Here is an 18,546-nt window from a genome sequence, read left to right on the forward strand (position 1 = left end):
ATTTTACAAGTTAGTAATCTAGTAATTTCATTGGCCAGAATTAATGCGAAGTCTCTGTTACATGGATCACATGATATTTTAGACATTTCTTCAAGATCAATTTAAGAACTAATTATTTACGTTTACAAATGAGTAACAAATAAAATATTGTACATTATACGCCAGGTAATAGTTTTTACTGGCTCTAGGAGATGACAGGCTCGCCAGTCAACTTCTCCTATCGCCAGTAAAAACTCACTTACCTGGCTAATAATGTAAAATACTATTGTATTCTTTTTGTACATTTCAATAAAAATATGGCAACCTTTCTACAGTTTAAATACATCCTTCTATACGAGATGAATTGAATTGTCCTATAGAAAATCAAGATTGGTGTATTAAATACATATTCACTGGATCCTTGAGTAAATATTTTTTATCCATAAATTGTACCTGCTTTATGAGAAGTTTTTATTTTCAGATTGTTACATTTAATAAATTTACTAAACTCACCACATAAGTACCTATAGTCATTTTAAGGAAAGAGTTAAGATTTGTATAGGGGAAAAACGTATAGTTATAGCACACGACGTATATCTGTGGTTATAGTGTTGCAAGGCAGGGTTTGATGGCCAGGAATCTACTAGGAGACGAGCAAATCGTTCGTGCCGTTTTGGAGCCTTCATAAACCGCATATGAAGGGGTCAGTACAAGTCCAAATGAAATCGAGAGCACTCAGCCAGTATCAGTTATAGGTTATAGAGATACTTGTGTTAATTATTAGTATACGAATAATGTACCCTAATTAGATTCGAAGAGAAGTTTGGTGTGGAACGATTTCACTACAAAGTTATTACTCGCCGAGTATTTCAAATTTGACATTCGTCAAAGGGAGGCTGAAGTAATACTGTTAAAATATCTTCTTTTTTTGTCTGGCAACTTTGTTGTGGGCAGTGTACGTTCGCAGTTTCTTGCGTTTTTACGGATTAACAGCACCATTTATTGATAGGAAAAAGCTCTATCAAATGACACAAAAAGTAAAAATGGCTTCCATAAGAAAAAATAAAGCTGATATGATGGTTAACCAGAGACGAAACGTCAGACTAAAAATTTAAAACTAGCATCTTGTATATGGAAAAAAGTGGTCACAATTATGCGCCGTTTATTTTGAAATATCTTTTTAAATAACTTAGGTAACAAATAAAAACGATTTTGTAAAATGTCATTTTTTTTCTGGATATCTCCGAAAGTAGTCGGAATTTTTTCAGTTTCAAAACGACATTTTGTTAAGTATCAAACTACTCAACTTTGCCAACCTCTATTTCTTACAGTTCCCGAGATCCCCATGGTGGCCCTCGAATTTGAATAAGCCTGCATACATGGAATGCTCTCTTCTTCATTCATAATTAAATTATTCGATTTATCTCTTACAACTTTAAAGCGCATTGTGTGCAATTATCCAATTTTTGGTCGTGATGTATAGGTACTAGTAATTTACTCCAATTTCACGCATAAACCTATATGCCGATGGTTTAAACAAATATGCATGCCTTACAAAATTACAAACATGTTTGTGATTTTCAGCAAGTTTAAAATGCGATTCAAAAAATGGCGTCCGCTTGCAAACAGTTTAACAACTAGCAACGCGTTCAGTAAACGTACTTATCTAAAAAGCGCAAACGGTTTGCAAACAGTTGGTTCTGGCAAACGCACCTTATCGTTCACCTGCGCCTAAACAGTTTGTGTTTGCAAACGTAATCAAAGCGCAAACACGTTTGGTTCTGGTGAACGCACCCATTGATTGTATAAATCCACCATAAATTGTGTTTGACATTTCAGTGTGTTCTGTCACTTCTTGTCCCTAGTCGCGCGTTTCTCCTTCCGGGATAAAAATTATACACTTGGAAGACAAAACAGGATACTCCACACGGAGTACAAAAAAGCAATATTCTGAGAATATTTGCAGAATGAGTTTGTTTTAATATAGTAAATAACGCAAAATAACGTGTCAAAATGTCATTTTGCCTATACTAAATACCGCCAAATAACGTTTTTCGGCAGATAACCTGCACGTTAAGTTTGACATTTCTAATACATCACAGGGCTGTATGTTTATTGTTTAAACAACTCAAGTTCCATGTCACCTATGCAAAAAAAATGGCAGCAAATTACTTAAAACCACCAGGAGAATAAAAACAACCATTTCTTTATGGTAGCGATGTAATCATTTAATTGTTTCTCCCATAGCGTTTTCATTAAAATAATACATTTTCCCACATTCCCTTTATCTAATTACAAGAACTAAATTGTCTGGCTCCACACTTCTTAGTGATCATCCCCACCCTCATATGTGATCCTAAAACATAACAAATATTAATAAAGGAACTCCAGTATGATGAAACGATGTAAAGGTAGGCGTCTGGAAAAAGTAGACCATAACAAATTAGTTTTAAGAAAAATGGTAACTGCTAAGTGTCAATTGATGGACATGATTACTTCGAACCTATCAACTGATACATTTATGGCCCTTTGCACTGCCAAATTTAAGCGGAGCTTAGCTTAAAATTCATGGTAACGATTATTGAGACAATAGTCAAGGATTTTAATTTTAAGGTACGTTTAAGCTAAGCCCTGTTGAAATTTGTCGGTACAAACGGCCATTAATATTACAATTGACTTGGTAATCTCCCTTGTTGCATGGTTGACTATAGGTAGTTAAATGCTATGTGGACAGAAATTGATTATTGTGTGTAGACAATTTAGTCCACCTCAATATAGCAGGCAACATTGCACAATAAACTTGTAAACGCACATGTTTAATTTAGTTAGATCATTTGTAAGTTTCATTATAATGCTGTTTATACTGATATGGACCAAATTACACGACGTTTGTATTGCTTTAGTACATGCATATCATAAAAATACTCTCAATAGTAAATGATAAGTTAAACAATAATATTGAGAAGTACTTATACTAGAAACAAAAAAAATTAAAATCAATTTAACTTTTTTTTATTGCTATGGAATCTTAACCTAATGCAGGAAGTACATTCTTGCTTTATACATAAAAATCGTTAAGGTGTCAATGATATGAACATTATGCACATAATTCCATGAGTAAAGTTAGATACACTTGTATCACCCAGTATTATCTGATGTTTATGTACATTAGAACATTACTTGCATAATTATATGTGCTCTTGTACTAGTGTTTTTATGTAAAATGTGGAACTATCATAAAAAGTGCATTCAAAGTTCGATGCCAAATTTTCTAACACGGAAAACATATTACCATGCGTTTTAACAAACAATTGGTTACGCAAGTAGGCTACATAAGCACTACTTGGTTCTTACAAATTCAAATAAAGCATGGATCAGCATAGAATTCTGAGCATCTCATGAAACAATTAACGTGTTTTTGTTATATGAAATGTGCTAAGAACACATGCAAAATGCTTTACGTTTGATGGTGACGTACACTTATAAACAAAATACCAAATTAATACTTTTTCCAGAATCCTTAAGATGAGGCAAAATTAAAGTGATAATAAAATTATCAAAAGTATAACATACCTTTTCGTGGAACACTGATTAGTTACACACACAATAAGTATATGACTAGGTAAAACACTTATATTAAAAATTAAAACCTTAAGAGTATTTCAAGAAAGATTAGCACAGGCTTAAAGATGCATCACAAAGAGTTTGCAGTTCGAAAGCATTTAAAATCGCCAATCGTTAAAGCTTGGAATACACTGTCCTAGATGGTAATTTTGTGTTCCTAAAACAAAGTACATATATGGCGATTAGACAAGTGCAGGACGGAAAAGTAGCAATGCAACTTTGGATAATGCAGCACAACAGCAGCTGCCGTACAACCAATTTAATAGAAGTTACAATGTTACATGGCAACTGTGTTACAATGTATTAAAATCTGCATTAATATTTCCAGTCAAATACAAATACAGTGAAAAAACGTGTTGAAAATTTCATACAACCGTACCATAGGCTTGTAAATTATTTGTTGCACGTTTGTTTTAATGTAACATATGCTAAAAATGTAATGTATATAAAACAGTGTCGTGGTTTAGAAAAGATATATTTCGCAAATTTATAAAGGTTAAATATAGCAATAGATGGGATCCAGTTGTAGGGAAGGTTTGGAAAGTCAGGGCTGCTATATATATGAAATTGATTTGGGAACGTACCTAAAACATTAAGATATCTTTTAATCTTCCATAAAAAATATTTTACAACTACTTTTCTGCGTAACAATATTAACATTATAACAGTACAAATTAGATAATTGAACACAGAGACAAACTTAATATACTAATATGTCCTCTTGAAGAAAAGTTAACATGCATGAATTAAATATTAATTACAATATAAGATTGCTTATAACAGTTATTGCACAGTTAATTTAAATTATTAATTAAAAAACTTGGAAGCCTTTAATGGGGTAGTAAGGATGCTAAAGAAAAAGCTGCACATGGAATATTATGAGTCTTTAAAATACATATTGAGTAGTTATGTATAGGGACAATTAAATGCTACTTCCCAGGTATTTAAGGGAGATAAATTAAAAAACTGTAAAGACATCATAGAGCATTTACCGACTGTCTTATGCAATTAAGTACGTATCACAATTCTTATAATTCGTTTCAACACAATTAATTTTTATCATATTAAATACTTTAATATTCCACATGTATTATTAAAACAATTACTAAACTACATAACAAGGCACAAATGTTATCAATCTTACTCTACATGCCTGCGAGCAAAAATAAAACATTCCCAAAACAGCAACAATTCTGATCACAAATTAAAAAACCAGCAGTTCTACTTTTTACATTAAAAATAAATATGATTAGGTACATTTTTAAAATTTTGTTGAGTGCTCCATGTTTAATTATAAGCTCTAAGTTTAAATCGTATGTAATAAAGTTTTATCAGCCTTTGACACACAGTCTAATCATGGAACCATTGTTCCGAAATTGAAAACTTTTTACAATTATAAGATATTTTATTACCTACGATTTATATATTTTTACAAATTTGTAACTTTTTGTATTTAAACAGCACTGACAACTACTTTTTAAATAAATTAAGTAAGAAAACTTAGGATAAAGAAAAATTAAATACATATGTTGCTGTTTTGAGGAACAATGTCGTAAAATTCAACATTTTAGAAAAAAAAATAAAATGAATGTAAAAGGTACCAACATAATATATAGTCTAAGCTACTAAAACTTAACGGAATAAAAACTTCAATTTTAAAAATTGTATAAAATTAAACGAAACGTGCCATCACATTTAATACTAGTGAATGGCAAAAAAGGCAACTATGCAATATTTGTTAGCGGTGAGCTGTAAACGAAAACAACACATTACTATTAAGCTGCACAAAAGATCAACCAGATTGCAAAAATTTAGGTTAATTCGATGCTCATTGGCAGATTATAGTTTAACTAGTTAAAGGTAATGATGTTGGTTATGTAGTTATACTATTTTCAGTAATTATCATCGAATGACTAGCATTTTATTAGTTGGTTCCTAATGTTATTATAACCACACATTTCAAATCTTTACTTTACTTAATTATACTACGTACACTTTCAACACTTTCAAACTATTACGTACACATTAAGGTACTAAGGGGGAGTTTCTTGAATGTTCACAGCACACTGATTGTTCTAAACTGTCAATGAATTACTACTTCTTTGGTTCCCAATTTTAGTATTGCCAGAATGAAGTAAATAGTTAACAATGGTACAGTGGTATTTGGAATCAAGATAACAACTACAATATAAACACGCTACCACATAATGCAAACCTGACACCGATATCTCATTTAGAGGCGAGAATGGGGTGCCACACTGACTACTATTGAGCCCCCTTTCACATCGAATAGTATGCTACTCCCTGTAATAATCAAATGGGCAGCTTCAGTAGGAAAACGTAATTGAGAGTGCCCTTTCACAAACAATTTTTAAAGCCTTGTTGAGTAGGCAAAAGGTGCATAATGGAGTCGCACAGTACCCTTGCATATGTTTGTGTTTTGTACTGAAAATAATGTAACTGTGTAATCTACACGTTGTGTATCATAATATGTACCTACTTTAATATTGCAGAATCTGGAAATCTGTTTAAAAGCATTGTACTCAGCAGAAAGCAGGAAACTAATATCGTTATTGCTAAAGGAACAGTGCAACAACCTCAGGTAATGTTATAGATAGGAGTAATAAATCATACATTAAAATTTCAACAATGGCAATAACGGTACCGCATGCATACTTTCAACAGTAATGTAGCTATCAACTTACATATGCTCGGGATGATTTTTGATACAGTTGATCAGTTCTTTCGCATCAATTTTTCCAGTACAGATAAGAAATATTGCAGTGAACAAGGGGAATCTGTAACAACAGAATTAGGTAACTTCCTGCTGAAGTCATCAACACTTACTTGTCCTCCATATTTTTAGTTTTGAGCATAAAGTTAACTTCTTCCGCTGTGTATGGACCTTGTAACTTTTGGCCATTTAGCAGTTCGTCTTCCAGCTCCTTTATACTTTTGCCAGTTCTGACGAATGCCTCACAAATTCTTCTGTTACGTCCCCCATAGCATGTGGTAATAAGATCTGCAACGCCGCAACTCTCAAAGAAAGTGGACAGTTTGCTGCCAGGATAAAACAAGTCAACAAATTTAATCATTTCCATTAAACCTAATCGAATTACTGCCGCCTTTGTATTATCTCCCAAATTTAAACCGTCAACGAATCCTGCACCGCAAGCGACAATGTTCTGAAATTTTCTTTCATGAATAAAATTTTTTTTAATTAAAATCGAATACTTTTAAAGCCCCGCAAACTTCTACCGCATCTTCATCGTCAACAACAACAACTCGGAAATATTCTGTTTGTATAAGATCTCGTAAAACTGGTTTCATGCGTGAATCTTTACAGCCGATTGTCGTTTCGCAAAACTTTTCATCTGCGACCTCTCCAGCTAAATTGGCGCCCATTAGAACAGCACATTCTATTTTCAGCTGGCGTTTGATGATATGTGATATTAACTCAATTCCGCCTCCTTCAGCTTGATCGAATCCCTATAATCCGCATACCAAACACATAAGAAAAGCAACACAACTTGTTGAAATTCCAAAATAAATTAGTAAATCATTCACATGTTTTTGAAATTTATGAATATGCCCCATTTGGGTTGGAGTTAGGCACTACTGCTCAAATAAAAATACTTCAAAATATATTTAAGAAAAAATTAAAGGCGTAAGGTTAATAGTTTATATGAAATGGAGGAGTGAAACTTTAAATCTTTTGATGTGTAGAATTTGACGCTCTCTTGGAATAGAATTTACCCAAGGTCCTGTGTTACCAACCAAAATTTGAAATTATTCAGGAGACCCTAACAAAATACGCGTCTTAATAACAGGAAGAATAACCTAACAAGATAAAAACTGTTTTCACTCTACTTTTCATTTGTAGCGTACCTACTAAATGAATCAATGAATGCTAGCAAAATTTCTGTTAAAATTACTTTAATGCTTGAAATAATAGTTATTTATCACTTCCGGTTTGAGCGGAGTGGCCCTAAATTTCAACATTGAGGTAAATGGTATCATTTTTGAATCAAGGTGAATAGACCAAAATCATACTTTACTGTACTACAAAAATCAAAGTGACTCACCTGGGTATTTTGAAGAGCCCTATAAATATAGTACAGTTGATTAAAAAGCTAAATATTTTTTTTTATTTTTTCCATTATGTAAGTGGATCGATTGATTTGTTGATTATTTTTTTAGATCAACTTCATATTGTTGTGCAAACTACAGGGGGGTGTCGTTTCTCTAAATTGAAACAAAGCCAAAGATGAGAGCGTAGTGAAAAATGTACGGTTTGTTAACATAATTCCGGTTTATGCATTGGAAATAGCAGTTGGGACATCCTGTATGTAAAATGATTCAATGTATTAGATAGGAAATATCCCCAATATTTCTTTCAAATAGACACAGAATTGGAAAATTTGTTTAATTGTTATTTTAGTGTTAGTTTTTTGTAATTGTAAATTTAGAAATTGTTTAAGTCATTTAATGGTATTTGTTGTACTTATGGCCGTTTGCACCGACAAATTTAAGCACAACGTAGCTTAAGCGTAGCCTAAAGTCCATGGCAACCATTGTCTCAATAATCGTTGCAATGGATTTTAAACTACGCTTAAGCTAAGCAAGCTCCACTTAAAATTGTCAGTGCAAACGGCCATAAGTATCATACATTTTGGAACGCATAAATAAGGGAATTTATTTAATCGTGATTTCACGTGTTTTGTAAAAAGACGTTATTGGACTAATTAATTGGCATTGTTTACTAACAACGCCACATTCAAGATAAGGAATGCAAGTGTTTGGAATTCAGGCGATGGTGGTGGGAATAGCAAGCGACGGCGGGCAACAACGATATAGAACTTATGACTGGAGGAGGTTTCACCTTTAAGTAAGAAAAATGGGAAATAAACACGGCTGTTCTTGGGTCGATTTGGAAATTCATTGTTGCACTGAATTAGTATGGACAAGTGTTCGTCAGATTAAGAAGTTTCAGAACAAAGTAGAATTCAAAAAAATTCAAAGATTTTAAAATTCGAATAAGTGAGTAGAAAAGCATCAGAAGAAATTGAAAAATCGAAAAAAAATATAAGAATATGATGGATATAAAGAATTCTTAAAGGCCCAGGTATTTAAGAATTGAAAAATGTTAAAGAATTTGAATATTCTGTTGAATCCCATAAATCCGAAGTATAATTAAAGAATCCAAAAATATGATATAGTTGTCTATGATAGAAAATGAGGATTGATATGAATAAAGTAATAAAGTTTAGACCGCAGAATAATAAACATAGGATAAGTTGAAAAAATTTAAAAAAAGAAAGAATCTAATGACCATAAAGGATCAGAAAAATTCAAAAAATAAAGAACAGGAACACCCTGCATTTTTTTTTTGTTAAGTACGACTTCGACTGCTAAGGTTTTTATTTTATTTGCTATAATTTTTAGTACTGATCCTCTGGGTTGTATTATCTTTTTCTCCATTAATTCTTTAATTTGTGCCAAATAAGAAAAAATCAGCGTGTAACAATATCATACATTTGCATTAGATACTTTTAAAATATCTAACCACTTTCTTTACATCAAGTCCAAATTTCAAAAACATGTCAACAATTTGTTTGCATAGTTGCAAATGTTAACCTTTACCTTAATCAAAGATAACGCAATCGCTGTAGGCTTTATTTTACCTAAAAGTGTAGAACATAATGTTCGTATGAATTGATGTGGAACTACGAATATTAAAATGTCTGCCTCCTTTGCAGCTTCAACAACATCCGGAACGGCTACCTAAAACATCTACAATTAATTAATTAAATAATACACAACAATACTACTAATAATTATTGTTATTGCTTCACATCAGCAAACATAAAGGTGATTTAAGCAGAGTCCTTCAAGTAACCATTTTCCTCGACGTTTTCCTAAAAATATTTGGAATCGTAAGAGAGGTAGGACAACAAAATCAGGACCGGCTCAAGGCAAAAGTTGCGTGTCAGCAAGCACTAAAATTTGCGCCTCTGCCCTCCTCGCTAAAACCTGAATAATGGGAACTTTTCGCAAGGATATTTTTAAAAATATAGGGTGTTAATTAATGTCATGCCAAAGAGTACCTATATGCAGATATTTCAAGGCGTTAAAATAAGAAAAAAAATGCAGATCTGTGCGTGGTCTAAAGGGCTTCAATTTCATTATACTTACAGGATGACAAAGTTTCAATTTTTATCTCGTATTTTGCGCTTTCTCTCTTATATTCTCTGATAATTGTTTCAAATTTGATACCTCAATTATTTTTGAGAATCTCTACAATAAAGTATCAAAATAGTTGGTTGCGGTATTATACAGGGTGTTACATATTCTTTGCCACCCTGTATAACGAAAACGAGGCGTTTTAGACGATGCAAGTTATTTTGTAGGTTTAAAATTGTGTTCTCACATTTTTTTTTTAAAAACAAAGTTGTACAAAGTTTTCCGAAGGGATAACATGTTTGCTATTTAGGAATTCGTGTACGGATTTTTACGTCCTTCGTCCGTAAGTCATTAAAGTAAAATTTTTGCACCCCTTCTTGTCTGCGGCGTAAGCGGCGTGTTACATCGCTTACGCCTAAAGCCGGCACTGAACAAAATGTTCACACTAATGGATCTTGGAATAACAAACGTTTGTGTTCTCCAATTTGCATTAAATTTGCTACAATTTGGTATAACGACAGACGCCCAATTACAGTAAGTGGTCATCAATGTGGTATTTAATTATTTGTTTATTTCTTTGCCTTGAAATTTTAAAATGTTTAACTTATTTCCATGGCGATAAATTAATTCACAATTCAAAAATGTTTATTAAAAAAAGACAGTTACGACATAACACCATCTACACTACAAATTATGGCACTATATATTGACAAATCATATATCTACTGTAGAACATTTTGCAATGTTTCCCGCATAAATATATTCAACAAATAGATAACCGTTGTTGCAAAGATATCTCCTTTTATCATTCATAATTCATAACTGATTACAAAGCTTTTATGTAATTGCATCATTTTCATTTTAATCTCAATTTTAATTATATGATCACATCATGTTTGACAAAACCTATCGATACCTATAATAGAAAAATGGCGATGAAAGACCTTCAAATGCGCAGACGAACTGCATTTTTTGGGACTGTTGCCAAAAGTTCACAGTTGCTATTTATTTCAACTTGTCGTAGTCATTATAGGAGTTTAAAGAAAGGGAAGTACACAATTTTACAGTGTAGGATATACCGTAATTTTTTTAAATTTTTCAATAGATGTGGTTATGTCATCAATCAACTGTGCAATTCATTTAGGGAGCATTAAATTGTAACTACAATAATTTACATAAAGCATATTATCCGCATGAAAAGTAATTGCGAATTAAATAGCACAAAGGTCTATGAATACGTAAATGTGTTTAGTGATGTCATATGAATGAATGAAATTAAGTGCCCCATGACAATAATGGGTATTCTTAAATAAAAGTATTTGTTGTAGATGGAATTCTAGAGGCTATTGTGGATAAATGGTTAACAGAAATAAATGTGTTTGTGTTTACTACAACGAAGTAGGTACAATCTAAGGCAAGGAGAAGGGCTATAGATCAAGGTAATTTCACGTGCCAAGATTTATCTAAAACAACAGAATTAAAGGTGTAAAAATACAGACTGCAGGAAGTGCAAATGGAATGTTGCGTTAGTGCAAAAATGAATATTCCATAGCAGAATTGGATCCTGCACTAATGTAAAAAATAATTCGAACACTAATTTATTGCATATCACCACACAAATGATATTTCTTTAGTTTAATAGAGGACAAGCTAAAACAAATTTACTCTAAAGTCAAGTATCAATTACTTATTGAAGGCATGTCTTGTTTTCTTCCGTAAGAAGCAACTAAAGTTTTCCCAAAAATAGTTATTTATTATATAAGACGATAAAGGGCTATTTTAACCATTCCAGTGAATTAACTTTCACGAGATGGTTAGTTTCCGTTAATTTTATAGCAGAATACACATAAATCAATGTAAAGCTTCTGACAATTTTTAATTTAATTTAGACGTCAACAATAGCAAGCTTAGGTTTTGCCGTCGCGGTCATTTCCATAGTAACAGCATTGTCATACATTCTCTGAACGTCATTTTGTATCGTGCTCCACGTGACATTTGAAAAAGATTGACAGATGTAATTAGAATGCACAATCATCTGTTTCACTTTATCTACCATAACGGTGAAAGTGATCACTTTATCTACCCTCACGGTTAAAGAGCGACTAATGGCCATTTGCACCGAACAATTTGCTAAGCTTAGCTTAAAACCTATTATATTGTGTGATCGGTCTGCAATAAAACTAAATATTATAGTAACTTTTTATCTCTCACATATTTTCGTAGTAATAGCCGCTATTATTATTACCTACTGTTATGTTCGAATCATATACAAAAAAAAAACAAAATGGGTACATTTTCATTTTATGTTTTGTTTTGCAATTCGAGCAATAAATTGAAACCTTATTAAGCCATTATCATTATCTTTGGTGATAACGATGAATGACCAATTTAAAAGATCATAAAATTGTTTCAAACGCTAACATTAATGGACAAGTGCTTAATCCAATTTTGTACCTATTTGGTGCGTGTATTTAAATATCTTTCACAGATAGAACCATTGTATGCGATAACAGCTATCAATTATTTACTTAAACGTCTTGTAATCTATCTGCCTTCTGAACATTGAAACTAACTGAAACTAATATTTACATAATTATCACACAGTGAGAGTGTAAAGTCTGGAACTAACACAATAAAATTATAAAAAACATTTTTTTTTCAACCCTGTTGGGTACACTATTTGTCTAGGGTACAATGAAGATTAAAGTAGGGCAAAGTGAAGGAATTCTGAACACTTTAGAGCCGACAGGAGAGAAAAATACCGAAATGACAATTTTTCTACCCTACAAGCTGGCATGATTACATTTTAAGTACAACTTTGCAGTTTTTTTTGGAGCCATCATCAACTTTATTTTTTAAAAAACGCACTTGCTTTTAATATTCTGAAAGAGCTTGTCGTTCTGAAATACAATTGCATCACACTTGCATAGTTACTAAATGCTACCACCCTAACATGACATTCAAGTAAAATTTACACAAAAAACAAGGGGGCTTGAACTATTTCTGAAACATTAGAGTTTCCATTTTAACCATCATAAATTAACACAACAAAAAAGCTGATACAATCGCACTTATTAAATATCGACAATACAAAATTTCTTTGGTTCTGTAAAATAGGTACCTATATAAGATATTCAAGTCCTGGGGTTCAATGAAGTTTGCGCTAATACAATGTTTGTTTTACAAGTTGAACTAAGAGATTAAGTAAGTAGGTATGTCACGACTAGCGATGGGTGATAATTGTTTTCACCTATCGATATATTGTACTTATCGATGTGATAATTATCAAAATAGCCATAGGGATTGATATATGACAGTTATCGCCATATCGCTAGTTAACCATGGATCAATATCGCAAAATGACCCTTAATTTTTTTAGTTAAAATTTATACAAATGTGTATTACAAAAGTTTCTTTATAATTGTTGAATAATCTGCAGTTTTCAAAACATTTTTTAAAGGGAACACCCTGTATATTTTAATTTCATATTAATTCTCTTTTCAAAATTATGGCACAACAAATATTGATTAAAAAATATTTAAAATAAAATTTTAAAATCCAAAAACCTTTTTTTATTTTTTTTTGTAGTTTTTTCAATCATTTGAACTTTTTTGTTGTTTCTAAATCTTTTTGAACCTTCTTTGATTTTTTTAATCACTTAATTCGTTTTTGAATATCGTCCCTGGTGTATTATATTTTTAAAGGGAGGATTTAATACGCTTTTTAGATTAAGGTCGGGTCGGATAACGTTTTTGTGACCCCATATACTTTGAAAACGGAAAATTATTCAAGAATCACTATAAAGAATCTTTTGTAATAAACATTTTTCTGTATGTCTATCAATTAATAAAATATAGGGTATTTTGAAATTGAAAATTTTTGATTTTCCCCGTATTTCTTAAACGAGCCTGTAATTTCCAAATTTTGATTTTACCTTTGTGGTTACTGTATCTGGAAAATTTTGAATTTTATCGTTCCCGCTTTTATGCATTTCATTAAAAGAGAAAAAGAAGGTGGGGATGTTTTAGCAGAAACCGCAGAATAGTGGTGGCATGCAGTGTGTGTGTTTGATTCGGAAATATAGGTAAATGTATCTTTTGTAGTGTAGTAGTAGGGTGATGGTTTTGACTTACTCGTTTGTCAATTTATTAGAATGTTAGAAAATAGGTTAATAATTGAGATAAGGGCTGTATTTAGGGGAAAATTTGTTGTGAGAGGCATGAGATTTTTTTATTGTAGTAATTTTGCACGTCAATTCAATTACCTTATTAGAAATTGCAAATTGTGCAATTGGATTAATGTTTTGGGAATTTTTCTTTAGCTTAAATAATATTATTATGTTTGGGCGTCAGGGTTGGTTTTATAATGAAACTACAAAACTCCTAGCTCGACTCCTAGTCTTCACCACAAAAAGAAAATTAGCGAATTCCGTTTTTTTCTGATAACCTCCGAAATTATTCTGAATTCCTTTATTTATTAAGCAGTACTAGGTTCAACCCAAAAATGCGAAACATTGTCTCCAATTAACTGACGTCGTATCTCTCACGGTTTCCGAGATCCCAATGATCGCCCTTGGATTTGGGACACGCTGTACAATGGAAAATTTAAAAAATGTGAAATTGAGATTTATTAAATTATTATAAAAACCAAATCCAAACACAAACTCCCACAATTTGTGTTTATTTTTTAGTTGTTGACTCAGTGGCCCAACTCACAGAAATATGGGGGAACAGGTTAACTTAGTTGCTTGACTTGGGACACATTTTGATAAAATTCCAGCTCTGAAATACCCCCCACCCCCCTTCGGGTGGTGAAAAAAACTCCAAATGCAATTTTTCAGAACTCCAAATCAAATTCAATTCCAAATTGTTCCGACCAAAGTTTTGAAGCACAGGTCATAGCTTGTCAAAAATTACTTGCCTCTAAAATCTAAAGAGCCTGGAGTTACATGCTATTAAAACACCTGGGCCCAGACTCGTTCAAATAATAATTTCGAATTGAACAAATTATTTTTCAGTTCAAATTCTGTATGCTACCGATGAAAAATGTTTTTTTTACTTTTTTAAAATTTTTTAAACTTTGCCTTTTTAGTATTTTATAAAAAAAACACTTTTGTCAACAGAAATTTTCGTTGAAAAGAATCTTAAGAATAGATTCAGAAATATGGATATTGAAAAGATCTGTTGATGAAAAGTTTTAGCTTTTTTAAATTTGCCTTTTTAGTATTCTATATTCACTCAAATGGCAAACAGAATTTTCTCATTTGTGACTGACACGAACAAGAAAGTAACATAGAAAAATGTTTTAATATATCCACCTTCGAAAACGACTCCATTTCTTTAGTCGTAAGCGAAATCTGTGTAAAAAGTTTCTTAAACGTAGCACACCAACACGAAAAAACTACTGTTTCACTTGCATGGGGGTCAGAATTTGTTCTTGATCTTTTTCTGTATAGAATGATTCTCGGAATGATTAAAGCATTATATTTCAACCAACAAGCTTTTCAATATTTTTTGTCCAAAGGATCTTTCGGAGAAACGTTATGGGTGATATGAACGTTAAATGAAGCTCAACCTCGAGCTCAACATAGTGCAAATATTAAAATCGTTTTAGTATCATGAGTACCATGAGGGGGGAGGTATACGGTGATGGGGAAGCTTATGTCCAGACATTTTGACCTTTTATTTCCTACCATGTTTATTATTGGAGCTATGAAGCCAATTAAATTACTATGCATACAGGGTGTCTTGTGAAGAATGGCGGATATCTACATCTCAAGAGAGAGACCTCGAATGATTATGAAAATTTGACAGTATACTAATGTGAGTAATAGGAAAATGTTTTCAAGTTGGTGTCACTTCCAGTTACATTGGAAGTGGATGCCAACTTGCTTATTTTAAATGGAGCACCTTACATATTATTTCATTTATCTTCTATTTCTGTATACATTTGGTGTAGGTATATACCCTCATATATACCTAAACTTAGTCCTTTTTGACATACCTATTTTCATTTTTATGTCATAAATGACATTTATTTTTCATTTGCGTATTATATGTCAATTATATCTGTCATATGTGATATATGAAGCAGTCTATTACGCCCAAGGGCATAATGAGAGGGCATAATGGATTGTCATCTCATTATGCCCTCAAACGGCCTGTCAAATTGATTGACGGAGTTATATTATGTAATAAAAAAGATGCAACTTGATTCGTATGAATCACTTTAATGTTGGGCAAACAATAATCATGACATTTGTATATTGGAAATGCATTCTTTGGAACGATGAAAAATAAAATGTTGTATGCACCTCAGGCATTACTCAATATTTAACCCTCGGGCTCTGTCGCCCTCGGCATAAATATCGCCATAATGCCCTTGATGCATAAATAACTATTATAGACCAAATCATACTTAATTGCCAATTTTTTCTATATGAAAACTGGTTTCCTTTTAGAAAAGGGCTGTGTTGATATTTTGATCATATGTACATGGGGTTCAAAAAATAACATTAAAGATTAAATTTAAAAAATCGTTAAAACTTTGCTTTTTGCAAGGATTGAGAGCATCATATTGGTCAGTTACTGTTATTTTTCCATATTTTTTTTATTGAGTGTGTAATTTACATTTAATGTATCATTTGCATCTTGGTTATTAATTCTTTGAGTGATTATGTATTAGAGCTATCCTAAATTTAATTTTCTTTCAATATATGTGAAGATCATGTTTGCTAATTTCACAAACTTTGCAGCTTCAATAATAAAGTTATCAACAGTGCCAAAACATTGTATAAACTGGCAATCAATCCTTACTTACTTAAATGTTTTATTTACATCAATGTAACGAAACCCTTACAATTAGGTAGGTACTACACCATCTAATAGCATGCTGTGTCAACAGATATAAAAATAACACCGCCTATGCATAGGTCTATTTGAAACTTTAGATGTTTACTACATAGGAGCCTTAATAACCATTTGCAAGAAACAATAGCTTCTTGAATTCTCCCAATGTAGCATGTCAGTTACATAATCCGCATCATTTCAGGCCACTGAACTATAAATACAGTTTTGAACAATGATGTGCTAACTATTGCTGGAAAATGTAGTTATCTGCCAGAATGCAGTTGCATTGAAAATACTGTGTACGTACTTACGTACTTGTTTAATATCCACTATTCACCTGCAGGTCTGCTGGTGTAATGCCAAGTTTAATGTCATAGTAATAAATTACAATAAAAACAGAGTGTTATTGATCATTTCACATTATTATATCGGCTAGATAACTCACCACATTCGAAGGTAACTTGTGACCCGGCAAATACTTCACATTTTCGTGTGTTTCATTAATAATCTCCGTCAATTTCTTTCCATTTATCATCTCTTCGTACACGTACATAGTGACATGATCATCGAATTGAGGAAGACGTGCTGCATTATTCCCCACAATTTTAGCTATTGCGGAACCCCTAAGAAAGGATTAACGTTAAAGGAACTAGTTGCATTCCAGTGAACTTTAAAAAAAGGATTGCTCTTTAGGTTAACTTACCAATTACCGCTTCCCACAATGCAGGCTTTTTTGGGTTTTCCAGGCATTTTACTGTAATTTATAATAGAAAAGTGTGAAGAACTTGTTAGAAAATTTGGGGCATTAATTAAAAATTGTATAACAAAACAATAGCAGCCCGTTAGAGACAAACGCACACCGCTTCTATTGAAGTGATAAGAATAACTGAAATGTGAATCGTGTGCAGTGTGAATCTGACCTTAGGAGTGCAATTGTACGCCTACCACGCTACGCTACGTTACGTCATTGTTGGATGTCGTATACAGTATGTCCAAAAGGTCACAATTACTTGATCGGTTTCCATATTAAGTGCAATACTACTTACTATCAGAACACTGGCGCCGTATTATGTATTCAAACGTTCTTGTAAACTTTAGCACCCCCTAAATTTGTAAGCTAGCTACGCCAATGTTTATCGGAACACTATGAGGACTATTTTCTTTATGAAAATGTTTAATCTATTGCATTTTCAACTTCCTTTGCTTCTTTATTACAAAAAAAAACATATTGTAGCGAACACTCCAGAAATTTCGATAGACTTCGAGGCGCCATTAAAGATTAGTTATAGACGATAAAAAAACAAAGGCAGGTGTGACGTAATCTTTTCGAGGAATGTGACGTATTGTCGCGAACACTCGGAAACACTCGACTTTACTATATAAGCAAATCGGATTGCGTTACAACTTACAAGTTAGTACTCCTCACTAGGCGACTTAGCAGAGCTGTTGACGAGCATTGGTTTATATGGAAGCCTACATATACTGATAAGAGCAACAGCGACCGCTAAAACCTTTCACACTAGGCGGCTAAGTAGCGATGCTAGCACCGCTGTCTGGCGGCACATCGCGGTTGCTGCAATGCAATAGGCAATGCCCACTAAACATTGAAAGTAACACAAAATTAAAAAAACATTCTATTTGTTACACAACAATTTTTCATGGTATTATCTAATTAAAGGTCTCAACAAAAGGATCTGCTTTTGACCCACTACCGCCCTTCTTTCTTACGCCTTACCAAGATAGGAGGCTGCGCGTCAATTTTAGGTTCAACTCTCACATAATCAACGCGACGATTGTCCTTTTGGTGAGGGAATAAACGGCCTGCCTCATTTCAGTTTTAAAACACGGATTCATCGAGTAGTTCATCTACTGATGATGAAATGCTTGCTTTAGGAATGTCAGTGAAGTAAAA

At 32.6% G+C, this 18,546-nt stretch overlaps 1 protein-coding gene and 1 long non-coding RNA gene across 4 annotated transcripts; both read right to left on the minus strand.

Moving 5' to 3' along the window:
• Positions 1–2,181: 2,181 nt before the first annotated feature.
• On the minus strand, positions 2,182–17,535 carry LOC116182480 (glycerol-3-phosphate dehydrogenase [NAD(+)], cytoplasmic). 3 transcript variants are annotated; one of them, XR_004147530.1, is made up of 8 exons: positions 17,338–17,535; positions 17,080–17,257; positions 9,247–9,387; positions 6,838–7,092; positions 6,451–6,788; positions 6,309–6,401; positions 3,553–3,760; positions 2,182–2,335 (listed from the first exon to the last, which is right to left on the minus strand). XR_004147530.1 is itself a non-coding variant. In XM_031503016.1 (7 exons), the coding sequence occupies exons 1-7, from the start codon at positions 17,382–17,384 to the stop codon at positions 2,305–2,307; spliced, it is 1,083 nt and encodes a 360-aa protein (XP_031358876.1). In that variant the 5' UTR covers positions 17,385–17,535; the 3' UTR covers positions 2,182–2,304. The 3 variants fall into 3 exon arrangements, 2 of the variants coding, with proteins under 2 accessions (XP_031358876.1, XP_031358877.1); XM_031503016.1 differs by lacking the exon at positions 3,553–3,760; XM_031503017.1 differs by lacking the exons at positions 2,182–2,335; positions 3,553–3,760 and adding an exon at positions 4,062–5,352.
• On the minus strand, positions 5,500–6,302 carry LOC116182482. Its single transcript, XR_004147531.1, has 2 exons — positions 6,104–6,302; positions 5,500–6,048 (listed from the first exon to the last, which is right to left on the minus strand). It is a non-coding gene; the product is annotated as an uncharacterized LOC116182482 (long non-coding RNA).
• Positions 17,536–18,546: the final 1,011 nt, after the last annotated feature.

Source organism: Photinus pyralis, unplaced genomic scaffold, assembly GCF_008802855.1.
Source record: "Photinus pyralis isolate 1611_PpyrPB1 unplaced genomic scaffold, Ppyr1.3 Ppyr1.4_unclustered_Scaffold5481, whole genome shotgun sequence".
NCBI lineage: Eukaryota > Metazoa > Arthropoda > Insecta > Coleoptera > Lampyridae > Photinus > Photinus pyralis.

Excerpts from the sequence above, each read along its gene's own strand:
- LOC116182480 (XM_031503016.1), bottom strand. The coding sequence starts at position 17,384 with ATGCCTGGAAAACCCAAAAAAGCCTGCATTGTGGGAAGCGGTAATTG. Across the intron at positions 6,789-6,837 it reads AAGTTTGCGGGGCTTTAAAA|AACATTGTCGCTTGCGGTGC; the intron begins GTATTCGATTTT and ends AGAAAATTTCAG. Across the intron at positions 6,402-6,450 it reads ACTAAAAATATGGAGGACAA|ATTCCCCTTGTTCACTGCAA; the intron begins GTAAGTGTTGAT and ends CTGTTGTTACAG.